Here is a 16,402-nt window from a genome sequence, read left to right as displayed (position 1 = left end):
ATAATAGGGCTGTCCCGAATCCCATTTCTTGGGCTTCAAAGCTTTGACAAATAAATACATAGATATAAATTTATACATGAACACAGTATCGGACCTGATACTGGTATCGGTATCGGTGCATCCCTACTTTAAACTATGACAGTTTTCCTAAAATTCGATTTAAAAAAAAATCACAATATATCCCAATATATTGAATCATTACCCCCGTATCATATCGCATCGCCAGATTTTTGCCCTAAGAATCAACAGGAAATATATATATACCGTTGTGTTCCTTTCCTGAACAAATTCAGCACAATAACAACAAAGGTTATCTTAAAGGCTTCCTTCCTGCTTTTTTCCTCCCATGCAAAAATGGGTTTTTGCATCTATTTACAATTTTAAAATGTAAATTTTCTTTAAGCACAACAAACACAAAATTCTGTTCACTGCCATTGCACTGGGGTGGAGGCAGAAACCTCAGAGGCAGATATCTCAAAACGTGGGCGAATAAAACCTACAGTATTTGCATGGCTAAATATCACCGGGGGGGGGGGGATTGAGCAAATATGCTATCTTTTTATTTGGGTGAACAGAGCCTTTAAAGGAAATTACACTAATTGGCCCAACAGGGGCTGTATAATTAAATGTTAAAATGTAGGAACTTTACAAAGCTTTAAAACTTGACAAGTCCAAATGACACGAGACCCGCCACACAGCTATCCTTACAAATTACACAGAAAGGCCTAATGAGGGATGATAATTAAAGAAACATAATTAAAGGTCAAAACTGTGAAAGGCTCAATGTTGACGAGGCTGGTTTCTGCATCATTTATGGACATCAGCTGAATGTTGTCTTAGCATTTATCAATTCCAAAATGATGTTTTTTACGCTGCACGTTTCTAGACTTTCACGCCTGTGAGCTCCCTCATCAAACTGAGTCGACTGCTGGTCCCAAAGCAGCTGAAGCGGTCGGGGGTTAAATCCTGCGCTCAGGGGCATCCACTGTTAACTGTAGCTCCTTGTCTCCCATTCACAGATATTCAAACTGGCAGCTTCTAATCTTGAGCCAATATCGGTCTAGATATCTGTGTAAATTTGTGTTGTGGTTTCATTTGAAGCCGCACCTTTTGGCTGTTTCACTAAAGAACAGCGTGGCGCCGCAGATCCCTCTTGAAACACTTGGCAACTGCGGAGGTGTCATTTCTTGGTATTGCCTCAATGTTACACAACAATGTGCTGCCTTGGGATATAATCCTCTCTATCCGTTACACAAAGGGAGTCGTCTTATGGCTGTGGCGCATACAAATTCACACTCACACTTAGCCGAAGTCTGTGAAATTCGCCACCGCAGTTTTGTCAGGTTTTTCCAAAAAAACTGCACATTTCACGGCTCGCTTTTCCCGTCTTCGCATAAAGTGAGGCATACGTAGCTACACCTCTCTTTTTCTGGGAGCGCTGTTGAAATTAGCACAGACATTTATAGTTTTGGGTTTTATTTGAGCATTTCGGATTGACAGATGGAGACTCCCACCACTATCACCCCCCCTCCTACGGTCTCTCCTCCTCTCATAGAAGAACCTATTTGTGATATGTGTCGGTGCAATGTGCAAACTGTGCATTGGACACACATCCCAGTGGGAGTGTTGCCGTCTGTGTGTTTGTGTATATGCTGTATATATTTGTATGTACAGTGTACAAAGCGATTAGGTTCAAAGCACCTAATACTGGGTGTTGCATAATGAATGTACTCTTTGGTGTGCACATACTTTGTGCTTTTGTTTGCGTGTGTCTTTATGTGTGCGCTAACACACACTTGGCATCACAGCAGACCACAGCCCACTGGTCCATCTGGGCCTTCCTACAGTGCATTTTGCAGTGAGATAATCCCCCACTGCCTCGTCCTCTACCTCCCTCAGCTTCACAGCTCTCTCTCTACCCCCACCTTCATCCCCCTGAATCCCTGCGACAACGCCAGCTAGCGCTGGTGTAGCGGCCAGCCGGGGTGGTACGGGAAGCATGCCAAGCTCCCATGTCCCTCTCTCTACTAATGCCCGGTCTGCCGAGGAGGCCCAAGAGTCTCGGCTACTGCTGGCTTGTCCTCGCTAATCCTCAGATCTCGAGGTGAACGGCGTGCAAGCGTTGGCAGTGGAGCTGTGGCTTAAAGATGATCACCATCCCTGAGACTGGAGCTCTGGATAGAAACTGAGCTCATAAGTTTGGAGACTCAAATGCTTGGATGGTTTGAAGGAAAGGGATTCTGGTGTAAGGACTGAACGTAAAATACAACATGGTGGAGACAGCTGTACATTTATGTCTGGATAAGACAGCCCTGTGTCTACTGTCAGATGAAACTCATTTGCATGAGCAAAAACGTTTTGTAGGGAATTAAATGCCACCTGGATTATTTTTTATGAACATACTGAGGAAACATTTATATTTTACCATATTTTATCTCTTTTTCAGCCTTACCTCGGCTCTTCCCCAACGACTTATGCACTCTACGACAAGGTTACCTTTTCTGGATTCGAAAAATATTACCTATACGAAAATCAGTAGTAGGCCTATATGAAGTAGGGCTGTAGATTTTTTAATCACGATTAATCGCAAATTAATTAATTAATCACACATTTTTTATCTGTTCAAAATGTACCTTAAAGAGAGATTTGTGAAGTATTTAATACTCTTATTAACATGGTAGAGGGCAAATATGCTGCTTTATGCAAATGTATGTATATATTTAATATTGGAAATCAACACAAAACAATGGCAAATATTGAATTACAATATGCTGAAAGGTTATTATGGAATTTTCGCCCAATGATGCCAAAAATGTACTGCCTACTGCCACTTTAACAACACAAAACAATGACAAATATTGTCCAGAAACCCTCACAGGTACTGCATTTAACATAAGAATATTCTCAAATCATAACATGGCAAACTGCAGCCCAACAGGTAACAACAGCTGTCAGTGTGTCAGTGTGCTGACTTGACTATGACTTGCCCCAAACTGCATGTGATTATCATAAAGTGGGCATGTCTGTAAAGAGGAGACTCGTGGGTACCCATAGAACCCATTTTCAGGTCAAGGGATCCCTTTGAAAATAGCCATGTCAGTTTTTCCTTGCCAAAATTTAGTGTAAGTTTGTGACAAGCTAGTATGACGTACAGTAGTTGGCACCAATTGATTCCTTAGGTTTTCTAGTTTCATATGATACCAGTATCTTCACTCTGGCTTTAAAACTGAGCCCGCTACAACCTAAAAATTGCAAGTTGTGTTAATGCGTTAAAGAAATTAGTGGCGTTAGAACAAATTTGCGTTACCGCGTTATTATCGGGTTAACTTTGACAGCCCTATATGAATGCATTTTGTATGAGAGTTGGGATAAGAAGGTGTGCAGGAGACGTCATGAAACTGATGTGAGAAGCTCACCCAAAAAAAGAGGATATTGGTGTGCAGTCAACATTTAAGATGATATTTCTGTTCCTCTGATGCATTGATAGAGTTTCTTGTCATGATAGAAATTCATCAAAGCTACAAACACAGGAAACGAGCTTCAAACAAACAGCATACAATGAAGTAAAGAGCTTAAATTAAGAGCTTTATCATACTGTAGGTGTAATCCTGAATAATATCAGTCTGAAATCATCTTAGTCATCGTGCAGAGGGAGTCTTTTCAGCTGCCTGCTATTCCCCTCGAGATCCGTGTTATCTCTGCTCTGATGGGATCAGTGTCCAGCTTCTCAGATTATAGAAACAGACGTTGAAATGATGACATGTCAGGTCGGAAAGCCACGCTGCTAAGATCACTGGCAGGGCGACTGCCGCTGACCTCGTCATTTGGACAGCCGGGCTGCCATCAGATAAGTCTTTGAAGCAACATGCTTTCAACGTCCTAACGACACTCGTGCGCTCATTTTCTTGTTAGCCGGACTGCTGGCGACAACAACAAGAGCCAGGTTGGCTGCACAGACTTTATTCTGAAAGTTTTAGCAGTCGTCTGTTGATGTAATTGATTTGTGCGAGGTTCAAAGGACTCTTTGTGTCACACTCTTCGGTGCGTCTATGTGTGTGATTTGCAAGTATAGCTATAAATATCAAATTATTGGGGCATTAGGTAAGATTTGACTGCCCTATAGCACAGAAATGAGCATAATAATTCCCTGAAACATTAGTAAAGTTATTGATCTTGGAGAACAGCGTCTGGCTTTCAAATCTTGTTCTTGCTACACGGCCAAAAAGCAAATGACGCGGCACTATTATTACCACTGTTTCCTCTCCTGCAGATCTCTGCTCTATTATACAGTAATGTTTGCTGCTGTCATTTACAGGCCACTGTGGCACAGGGGGAGCGGTGAGCTTGGCAAGAGACTCGTTTTAGAGATTTATGTTGGTTACTAATGGAGTTTATTGAAGATCAAAGAACCTTAACCTCATGTTCCCTCTAACAATAAAGTATCTGCTCTTCTGCAGCCTGCACTGATGTTCTCACAGGAATCACAAGATGTTTTTGTAGTATCTAAAGCTTGTCATAGTCATAGTGAACATGTCAAATTACACAGGGGGAAGGGATGAGGTATATGCAATCAGTTTATCATCCGTTACTATAATCAAGTCATTTTTAATATCATTTTATGAATTCTGAGTCACAATTGATCCTTCGCTAAGCCCCGCCCACCCGCTGCTACTCCGTCAAGCTGTCAGAGCAACTATAAATGGCTTGGAAATGGTTTCATGTCATGCAAAAGCAATTTCAGAGAGAAGCAGACAGAAGGATCTGTAATATACGTTTGAAGGATATATCCAGGATGTCAAACTGATTCAGCAGCAAAAACAGGTTAAAAAGATACAGATAGATGCTAAAGCCCACAGATCACAGTGTAGAAGTGAACCACCGTCACCTGGCGATCAAGAGAAAAGACAATGAAAATAAGGAACAACACTGTTCCTGTAAGGTAGCTCTTTATTCACTGTTAACTTCCAATGATTAAAAAGCAAAAGCAGCATGTGAATACATTCAGTATACCGTCAGTAGATAGCATAGCACAGTGGAAACGGAACAGACCGTTTTAGAAATCTCCTTCCAACCTTTCCGGGTAACGAGTATCACTATCACACAACAATTAACCATGACTAGCTAGAAATCCACAAAAGCAGCCTGAAATTGAAGACAATCTGAAAAGATTGCATGAGAGTCTATGGAACACAGCTGTATAGTTGTCGGACCCTGGGCAAAGCTGGCCGACACTACGCTATGATTGGCCAGTCTGCGTTCGAGAGACGGCACTTAGCGAAGGGTCAATATTGTTGTATAAATTAATGCTACAAAAGCAATTATCAGACATTTTTCGTCTGAAACACACTGTGGGCTGCAAATAAAAGCGGAAACAACCACCGGCTCCCATTTGAAATAAAAAAAAAAAAATAGGGCCGCCAATCCATTAAAATATTTAATCGCAAATTAATCGCAAATTTTTTGTCTGTTCAAAACGTACCTTAAAGGGAGATTTGTCAAGTATTTAATGCTCTTATCAACATGGGAGTGGGCAAATTTGCTTGCTTTATACAAATGTATGTATATATTTGTTATTAGAAATCAATTACCAACACAAAACAATGACCGATATTGTCCAGAAACCCTCACAGGTACTGTATTTAGCATAAAACATATGCTCAAATCATAACATGGCAAACTGCAGCCCAACAGGCAACAACAGCTGTCAGTGTGTCAGTGTGCTGACTTGACTATGACTTGCCCCAAACTGCATGTGATTATCATAAAGTGGGCTTGTCTGTAAAGGGGAGACTCGTGGGTACCCATAGAACCCATTTACATTCACATATCTTGAGGTCAGAGGTCAAGGGACCCCTTTGAAAATGGCCATGCCAGTTTTTCCTCGAAAAAATTAGCGCAAGTTTGGATCGTTATTTGGCCTCCTTCGCAACAAGCTAATGTGACATGGTTGATACCAATGGATTCTTTAGGTTTTCTAGTCTCATTTGATACCACTGATGTATGATACACTGAGCCCGCTACAACCTAAAAATCGCAAGTTGCGTTAAAGAAATTAGTGGCGTTAAATCGAATTTGTATGCAGGTTTACGCTCAGCCACTTTGACATTTGCATTGCAACTTGCAGCTGGGAAATATAATGTTGTGGTGTGTTTTTTTTTTCCTCTATGATGCATTGCAGTGAAGCAACTAGTAAATCACAGCCCACCCTCAGACAGGACAGCATGTTGTTTTGGAAAAGCAAGTGATATTCAGTCATTTGAATGCACTGACTTGCAGTGCCTTTCAGCTACCAAAAAGTCTGCACATAGAGAGACAGATTTCTAGGGCTGTACCCGAATGAGGATTTGTGTAAAACAGCGCAGCTAAAAAACGAGAAAAATAGGCAGTGATTTGACTGACAAAATGCGAGCGGACTCGGGTGCTTCTCGACTGATTATTTGAATCATGGATGTTTCGAGGGCAGCCCCACAGATTTCTATCAAAATGATTTCTGAAATACTCAAGAATGCCAGGTGAAAGCACGGCTCCAGTTTGACTCACTATTATCCTGCAGTCCAGAGTGATGGATATCAGCAAGCGGTATACAATATCACCTGTGAACAGAGCGCAGCTGAAAAGATGTTTACAGAACCCAGAAAGTCTTTCCTGAGCAAATCAAGGTTAGGAAATTAGCTGCCTACCCCTCCATCTGAATTACGGTGGCCCTGGTGCCATAATCACAGTGTAATTAGACTGTAATGAAATATAATGCATGAAAAACTCTCAGCTGTTATACAGAAAACATCTAATATTGTGAGAAAAACAGAGGCCGAGCAGCATGTTTCTTGCTAGTGGCTGTTATTTTCTGTCAAGCTGTTATAAATGGAACAAATCTGACCTCTGTCCATAACAGTCCCGTCAGTAGCAATCAGTCTGTGTCGAATATGGTTTCATGTTGTTACTCATCATATTACAGAAAATAAGAGCTGTGTGACCCAAAGCTTTAAATCCGTTAGTATACAAGACACTCAAAAGCAGAAGCTCAACGACATACAGAAGGTTTCACGGGACAAGCAGCAGTGAAACGTCATCTCAGGCTTGTGCACATAAACTGTAAACCAGTTTATATGATACAAATCGCTACAAAATCATTCACAGTGAGGAGACGTGTTGTTTTGGCAGGTCGAAGGCATGTTGAATGGGAAGTCATTTCGCTGTTGTGTGTCGTCCAAGATTTGTTTGCCATATTGTCCTTGTTGTAACATGGGTAACATAGGGAGGGACGAGGGGAGGGTGTGTGAATATACTGCTTTTCTCAAGAGTGGCAATGACAAGATTTATGGAATTTGGTGGCCAGCTGTCACATCAGTCAAGACGAGCCAGACAAGAAATGGTTATAAATGATTCATTCTTTCTGGGTGTCTGCCGGACGGATGGATGGATGGACGGAAGAACCAAAGCGACTGAGCCATGACTCCCCCCCACTACCACCCCACGTCAAAGTGTGTGCGTGGGTGGACGGGTGGGTGGCAGTCCCGCACATTCTGCTCATCCATCTGGTTCACTCGTGGAATGACAGTCCGACATTTACATTCGAAAGAAAGGGGAAAATGTTACCAGACTGGATTTGAATTGCTTTCTGCCTGATCCGAACCCCGCTCACATCTCACGTTTTTATGTTTTTTCAAAGCTAAGCAGAGCAAATATTTCACTCACTCACATCACAACAAATAAAACTCTTTCAACTTTGATTTAGTATGATATGAGCGAGGAGCAGTGACATTGGTACTGTGGGCAAATATCCAAACCTTTTTCCTCACTCCTGAGACCCACTGCAATTATGTATATTTTTTGCCTGATGTAAACAACAGCGAGCTGGAGAGCTTTTAATGCATTATTCAAGGTTATATACCACGAATTAACTCAGTTACAATGAAATGGTCCCTTTTAAGTTCAGCATCAGCGTAGCATCAATTCTGGAAAACATTAAAAGGAAAATGAGGGTGACTTGTAGCATGAATATGATCAAATTGCTTTTGATTCACTTCACGTTTGTTGTTGAAAAATAACCGAGAGAAAAAGGCGGCAGCCTTGGAAAAGATTTTCAGCTTATTTGTGAGTCAGGGCAACACAAATCTAATCTCGTCTTACTTTTTCATTTCTCGCCTACTTTGCACCTGCCAGGTAGAAATTATGTTCATGATACACAATGATGTTGAAGTTTATATTGTAGTATCTTGCATAAAAATGTGTCCTGTCCACGTGGGTTTACAAGACTCCAGAAATGAACGTAAAACAGCTGCAGAATGCATCTTCAAATGATACAAAAAGTCCTATAACTAACGAACACAAGTTTCACATAATACGTACATTATCAGATATGTATTGTATAATCATTAGATACAAGAAAACCAAGAGTGACAAGATCAAAAAATTGTCCAAGATCTTGACATTTTGAGACATACTGTAGGTAGCTAATGAAAACATCACAATTAAACCACACAATTAGTCAACTGACAAGTCAGGTTCAAATTTGTTGGAGGGTCTACTTTTTTGGTATTTTTGCTTTAAACCTGCAGTAGGCAGAATGTTTTTGGCATCATTGGGCTAAAATTCAATAATAACCTTTCAGCATATTGTAATTCAAGTGTTCTGAGACAAAACTAGACTTCTGCACCTCCTCATGGCTCTGTTTTCAGGCTTTAAAAAATCTAGCCTGTGATGGGAGACGTTGGCCAATCACAGGTCATTTCAGAGAGAGAGCGTTCCTATTGGATGTTCACTCGACGGAGGCAGCTGTCAATCACTCAAACGGTCAAACTAGGGAGTACTGATCAAATATGAATTAATATTCTTTTACTGTAATGCCTATTTTTTAGTGTACTGATTAGCTGTAAAATAAGAAAGTTTGCTCCGGCTGGTGGGCGGTGCTTGGTATTTCCTCACCTTGATCTCAACATGGCTGCAGGGTCACAAACTTTCACATTTTACAGCTAAACAGTACACTATACAATGTTTCTGAAAACATCTGAGGAGAGAAATAGGCATTACGGTGACAGAATATTGATTCATATTTGATCAGCGCTGCCTAGTTTGACCATTTGATTGGAGTTTGCGAGTGATTGACAGCTGCTCAGAGACGTTTTCACAGAGGCACATGATTTTTTTCAGATTACCTGTCTCATGCACTACTGTCAGGATATAATGATTTGTAATTCATAACAACATATGCACTGCAGCTTTAAGTGTGTCCAATTTTAGTATACTAATTTAAATGTCAATGCTGCCCTTTTTTTTCTATGACCAATTTCTTGAGCTCAGCTTTCATATCGGTTTCCAAGGACCCATGCAAACTGTCCACTCTGAGCTGTTTTTTAATATCATTTTTTGGAGATTTTTTTTTATCTCCTACAGTGACACATTTTTAACAGGACAAGAAAACTGGTTGGAGAACAAGAAAGCACATAAATTGTTATTTTTGCTGTTGGTGACGAGTAACACTGTGGCCAACTTTTCTTGGCCGAGAAGCTGTTTGACTGTCCTCACATTGGCTGAGTTTCCTTGTTTGCTCATCTCATAGGAAATTAATGTCCTTCCAATTGGTTATTGCCACGTTGATAACAGAGTGTTTTTTCTGGTTAGCATTATAAAGTCACAGGAAAGTAGGTTCTCCCAAAACAAGAAGTACTTAAAGATTGTTAAGAAGTGGTTCACAACTTAGAACTGCAGATTGCTGTTTGCATTGCAACAAAAGTTGTATATTTCAAACCAAAGCTGACTCTCAGCCAACCGTTTACCGGGCCATTTCTTATAACTTCTGGCAACTGAAAAGGAAAAAAAGGCTCCGACAGACGGTGCCAAATTGCACTTTGGATTGTGGCCAATGTACAGCAGTAGTTCAGTAATCATGCAGTAAAACGGGGGACTTCCAAAGAGGCTACATCTGTATTGTGACAACCCATACAGAGTTAAATCAGTGGTGGTTTTGTTTTCTGTCGTGTCTCAACAGGGGTGGAACTGCTCGCTTTGTACAACCACCCGCCGGTCCGAGAGGGCCAGATGAAGTACTACACTGTCAAAGTGCCACTGCGGGTTCAAAACTGTGATGAGGGGGTCAAAGGCGTGGAGGCCAATTGGCTGGATCACATGACTCAGCACTTCAACAATGGAGCCTCACTGGTCGATGGATACTTCCACCTGGGCAACGTGAACGGTAAGCCAGTATGACGCGCCGTCACTGCACAACACAGATTTTTCTCAGGAAAAATATGTGGGACGAAATGTCTCATAAGGGATAAAATTCACTGCAATTTTAATACCCACACATGCTGTTTTTAGGTCACAGCTCACCCACAATCAAGACACATTAGAATTAGAGGTTAATAACGTACAAACAATACAAATAAAACAACAGTCCCTTAAATATTAAAAGAGCCGTCACCTTTGGTCTTGTTTTCTTACACTCTCCACAGTTGTTCCTCTTCAGGGACTCTCACAGCTCAGACAATTACAGTTAATAAAACTTGAAAAGGTTCCCAAATTGCCTTTTTTTCCCCTTACACAGTAAAACTGTCAACATCAAGCAGAAGCCAAATTCACATCAACATCTGTATATAAAATAAAAGGCCCGGAGCTGGTAATGATGCACCTTGGCCTGTGTGGCATTAATTATTCATAAGCTGGCATATATTTTCTACCGGGAAACAATCAGAACATATTTAAGTTACATTTGTATATATACAGTATGACTCTGATAATAATACTTCTACAGTCAGCGTCAGGAAGGGGTGCAATCCATCAGGATTTTTGTCCCGTAAACACACACTGGATGACTGCGTAAGCTGTGGCTATCACATGGTTGAAATGTCAAGCTCTATCAAGCTATATTATCATTTTTATGCAACTAAAATGTTACAATTAACTTTCATGAACTGAAAACACAGGGTTAAAAGTTGTAAGATGAGAACACGGACAACACTGTGGTAGCGACCTGTCAATCTAAAGGTAGCCCCGCCCTAAAATATCCCCTGCTTTATAGTCTGTTTGACTCAAAATGGGACCATAATTTACTAAATGAACATCATGCTGTATTGAAAAGGACTGAAGAGAAACTAGGGATTGAGACCATAAGTTCATGTTTACAATGTTTACTGAGGTAATAAATCAAGTGAGAAGTAGGCTCATTTTCTCAGACTTCTATTCAATCAGACTTCTTTTTACAACCAGAGGAGTCGCCCCCTGCTGGTTATTAGAAAGAATGCAGGTCTAATGCACTGCTGCATTGGCTTCACTTTTCAGACCCGGAGGTTGCCCACTGGCATGAATCCTGCTGATTTTGATGTACCCCAGACTTTTCCTCTTACGCCACCAGCAGGTCAAAGTTTTCATTCATCCCGTGAAATATCTCAACATCTACGACCTGGACTGGCACAAATGTGTGGCTTTAAATTAAATGTCTGACCAAACTACTGGATAGATCACCATGAAATTTGGTACTGACTAGGGATGCACCGATGCACCGAGACAGCTCAGTGTTGCTCTATCACCAACCTGGCTTCGTACTTTCACCCGTAAAAATGCATTGGTTCCTGCGGTTCCTGTAATGCCTAAAAAACACCAAGCAGTGGTGAAGTGCGGCCTGCGGCGGGCTGCCATGCAATGTCTATAGAAAGCTGCGGCAGCCACTCCGAGCTCAGCCGTCTGATCCTGCGGCTAGGTGCGACCAACTAAAAGTTGGGGTTAGTTTAACTTTGGGTGGCGAGAATGCGGCCGAGAATACCTGCAGCCAGTCCTGTGACTCCTGTGACATGTTGACCTATATTACAAAGAATTTCTTCCCACCTGAAACACATGAACATGAAAATGTAATTACTGCGGCGAGCGTCTGCTTGGTGTGCCTCCGGCGTAAGGCTTGATGAAGATAACATCTGATACATGGCTCACATCAGAAGTTGGTCAAAGTCTTCCACAATGGCTTCACATGTCAATCCACTGTCTGCACTGATGATTAGCGAAGTGTTAGCAATTTAAATTGCAAGAGGATTTAAGGGAAGTTGAGACGCTGCAATGGTGTCTTACAAATGACAGAAGGATGGAGTCTGTTTTCACCAGCGTGCTGTGTGGCTGACATAACGATTCTTTCTTTTTGGAGGATGCTTTAGAAGCTGGAGTTCATGGAGCTGTCTCGTATCCTCTTTTAAACTATTTCCTGTTTAGGTTTTCCTCTTCCATCAGACCCCGGCGGCTCTGTGCTTCACTCTGACACTGGAGAAATCAGCCAGCCAGAGTAAATAAGAGTCATAATTCATTAATCTGGGAAAGTGAACGCCTCAGCAACTCTGAAACATAGATAATTAACCTGATAACAAATTAGTGCCTCCCTGCATATTTTATGTCCTGAGAATGGAGTAATGAAGTGTATTATTATGATTCAATTTTTTTCTGCTTATTAGGGTCCTCTAACATATTTTGCATTTTTAATGCGCTGCTAAGATATGCGTCTCTTGAACAGTGAAATGACTGGGCAGGATTGAAAGCAGATCAGCTGCATTATGAAACTGTCTCTGCCTGCACTGACTTATAGGACTGAACTCAGCCCACAGCTTAAGCTCAGCCACTTTAGAAAACAGACAACTTTACAGAGGTGAATGCTGTACTTTGTGGATTTTGGTCTCTTGAGAGTAGCTGGCAGTATGACATCAAAGCGGCACCCCGTTTGTTGTTAGCAGCTAATTACATCAAACAGCCGTGCAGCTCGGCTCCAGAATCAGTATCCATTCCTGCCGTTTCCATATTTAGCAACTTCTTTGAGACGAGTTTCTGAATTCATGATGAGACGCTCGGCACGATGCAGGAGACCATCTCAACCTCATAAACATCAAGGACATGTTTGACAGCAAAACAGCACACGAAAGGACGTGGACTGACAGAGACGGATGCGTGCAGTTGGACGGGTGATCGTAGTGACAGTGACAGGCTTGTTTTGAGATACAGAGCAAACCAGCGTGCTTCAGCTTTCATGTACTGACAGATACACATGCGGTCTAATGAGTGCAACTGTGCTTTTTTCGAAGACTGACCTTCTTCTGCCCTTTTGTTTTTTTGCTTTTATCCTGTTGTACTAATATTGTTTTTACACTATTTATCCCTTAGAGGAAGTGTTGCTGAGCCTGCATGCTTTTTTATTATGGATGGTAACGGTCTGTCGGTTGGTTGGCCAGTCAGCCACTTTGGTCCAAACTGAAATATCTCAACAACTGGATTGCCATGGAATTTGGTGCACATATAAATGGTGCCAAGAGGCTGACCCTTAATGGTCATCCCCTGACATTTCCTGTTGCGCCACCCGGGGGGTGACATTTGTGGTTTTGAGGGAAATGTCTCCACATCTAGTGGATGGATAGCCATGAAATGCAGTACAGATATTCATATTGCCCTCAAGAGGAATAGGAATATCTTTGCTAATCCCTTCCCTTTTATGTCTAGCACCATCATCAGGTAAAATTGGTCCAGTACTGAGGTTTATGATCATACATCTGCAAAACTCATGACATTCCTAGGCAGGCTTGCATGCATGAACATGCACTAAAAAGCATGTGAGGCCGGCTCGACTTTGACAACAAAGCACAGAGAAAGTCTGATTACAGCACACACAGAGGGTGAGCGTCTTCATGCTCTGCTCAGGTAGACATTACTCCTCTATATCTTTACACAGCAAATAGTTGTTTATATATTAATGCTCTGGATAGCATATAGAGCACCATTAAGTCCTGCTAGTGATGTGTTGCTTTTATTATATCTGGGAGTTGGCTGGTATAGCTTCAATCCTCTACCACTAAGAGCCCCTGAAGTGCCTTGCTCACAGGAAAATAGCCTGAAGGATGGGAGAGATCTGAGAGATGCTGGTCCTCGTTTGAACCAGAGACCCTCGTCTTAAAATCCTGCAAACCTGCCTGATTGGAAAGTTTTAAGCAGTTGTGATGCTGTGTAATCTGAGACAGATCTTAAAGTCCAATTTGGCGTCTTTGAAAATGCAACAGATTTCCCATCAGTCATCCACCCTAATACAATACAGATCTATTTCAGTGCCAACACTGATTGTACTGCGAGTCAACACAAACCACTAAAAGTAAACCATATATTAACAATTATTCATTATTGTGCTATTGTTATGCAAAGCCCATCATTCAGTAACTGATTGAAATTAATTATCCATGCAGCTCTGTGCATCTGATGTCTAAATTCCAAATACTAATATGATTTATAATCAACTCGAAAGCACTCAAAGAGTTGCATACCTTAATCATGGAGGGGTGAAGGGAGAATGGACAATGTGACTGACATGCCATTATTGCCTTTTTTTTAATTTATATTGGATATGGGCCAATCAGCATATGACCCTTATATAAAGTGGTTTATTGTCCTGAATTGTTTGCTGCTTCTGTATAATTTCATCTCACTGATCTCTATGCTCTCGCCCTGCTTAATTAGATTAGTACATTTAAGAGGATTTATTCACCTTTTTAAGAATTTTTAAACCTAAATTACATTTTTACAGTTAGAAATCTCATTGCATTTATTGCAAGGAGCATGCGCGCTCGCGTGTGGCCGGAGCCTCTCCTCCTCTGCCTGCCTTCACTAACACAGCGCGCGCGTTCTCGCGTACTCCCTCCACCTCTAGACATGAACGTGCGCTCACTACACACTGCAGGAGAGTTAGTTTAGCTCTGAGAATATCTAATGAATGCAAAGTGGACATTTGTGCAGAAATAACTGCTGCAGCTCCTCCAGACCAACAGAGGTTTCCCGTGTCTTGTGAAGTGACGGAGCTCCGCAGAGAGAAACGTTGTCGTCTCGTTACCGACCGGGTGCCGGTGTCTTCCCTGTTCTCTCCGGCTGCGGACGGGAGGCGATAACGTTACTCGCTGCGGAGCCCCGCTGCCTCAGCCTGTGCTGAGGCAGGAAAAGCCAACACTAGGATCAGCATTGATTCATGGAGAGACCTTCGTCTGGTCAGCTAACATTACTGCCAAGCAGCTGAAATATAGAGTGATATTGTGGTTTTAGCTGACGTGTGTCGCCTCACTGTTTTGAGCGATGCTCGTTCAAGTCTATTTAGAGCGAGCAAGCGCGAGCTCGACGCTGACTTTCGTTGATTTCACGGCCACAGGTGTCGCTGTTAACAAGCATTTCTGAAAGTTACAAATAGTTCCTTTAAATATACTATGAAGAGCTTTAATTTTGGGTTGATTTTGGCGGTCCCTGCGGACAAAAGCGATAGCGTTTCCGAGCACCAGTCCCTTTAGAAAACCTCTCATTTTACTGCAGTAGGGTTTGAAAGTCTGCCCCGCTCAGTCCTGGTTCTCTCGTGCCTCCCTTCCCTCCAGCGGGCCCAGCAATACAACCAAATCTGGGTCTGTCTGCGGCGGACCCGGTGGCACCATTGACAAGCCAATCTTCTTGCTTGTGGTCTTGTTTACTTATTTAGCTCATATAGAGGTATCAGTATTAAATTAAGACTGTTTCATTAACAGTTCCTCACAGTAACTTTAACAATGAGAAAAATTATCTTTCTCTAATGTTGTTGTTGTTGTTGTTTATATTTCTGATTGTTGACCAAGAGTTCATAGATTACCTGCCTTTTGTTTTAGCATGTGCATCACTGCGCATGTTCCTGCAGGTTCTGCGACTCTGGCCTTTTCCTAAATACTGTGCTACCTCTCTGTCGTCTCTGACAGTCGGCTGTTTGCCATGGTCCAGAGGGATGCTATTATGCACACAAAAACACACCGTGTCCCCATGCTCCTTCTAAAGATGGGTTTCCATGGTGAAGCTGGATGAGAAAGCATTAGGGGGCATTGTTCGCATACGCATGTGTATCTGTGTGTGGATCGCTCAGGTGGTGTAAGTCCTGTCTGGTGTGGCAGGATTGTTTGGAGTGAGTGGAGACCTCGCCTGAGCCACGGGGTAGGATATTACAGCAATATTGAATTTACAGATCCTAAGCTGCACGCAGGCCGCCCCGCTGTCATAAGACACGCATTAAAGATTCATACAAACTGTGGCACTGCCTGCACACACACATACATACACAGTATGCCTACATGTATCCACATATACCTTCAAAGACACACACGTACACCCATTTAGACACACAAGTTCACACTACCTCCCTGGAGTTGGCAGCAGGGGTTGAGTTTGTTTACTGAAGAACTGACAGTAATGGTGTTGACGGGGAGTTTGCCTTTGTTACTTGTATAGCTTAAGCTATCTCCAGAGCCACAATGAGGATTTGTAGCCCGGTTGTGAGACATTGAGCTATTCATATGCATGACAGTCAGCCCTCGCTGGTTTCTAAATTTGGGTAAAGCCAATGGAGGGAGAAAAACAAGGGAGAGAGAGAGAGGAGAAGATACAGGAAATA

General features: G+C 42.1%; 2 protein-coding genes across 6 annotated transcripts in view; one reads left to right on the top strand and one right to left on the bottom strand.

The window, feature by feature from the left end:
• LOC119496646 (cysteine-rich venom protein) overlaps positions 1-16,402 on the bottom strand; it is a 146,835-nt gene that overhangs the window by 92,877 nt on the left and 37,556 nt on the right. The gene's annotated exons all lie outside the window — the stretch shown is intronic.
• The window catches only part of LOC119496645 (raftlin-like), a 128,881-nt gene that overhangs the window by 78,179 nt on the left and 34,300 nt on the right, over positions 1-16,402 (top strand). For both annotated transcript variants that reach the window (XR_005208756.1, XM_037784099.1), the window contains exon 6: positions 9,989-10,192. Coding sequence is in view for 1 of the 2 variants with exons in the window: in XM_037784099.1 (XP_037640027.1) it covers positions 9,989-10,192 (204 nt within the window). In the remaining variant the exon portion in view is untranslated. The remainder of the gene's footprint in view (positions 1-9,988; positions 10,193-16,402) is intronic.

Source organism: Sebastes umbrosus, chromosome 11, assembly GCF_015220745.1.
Source record: "Sebastes umbrosus isolate fSebUmb1 chromosome 11, fSebUmb1.pri, whole genome shotgun sequence".
NCBI classification, from domain to species: domain Eukaryota; kingdom Metazoa; phylum Chordata; class Actinopteri; order Perciformes; family Sebastidae; genus Sebastes; species Sebastes umbrosus.
The sequence above is the reverse complement of the archived record's forward strand: the minus strand, read 5'-3'. Positions and strand labels throughout refer to the sequence as shown.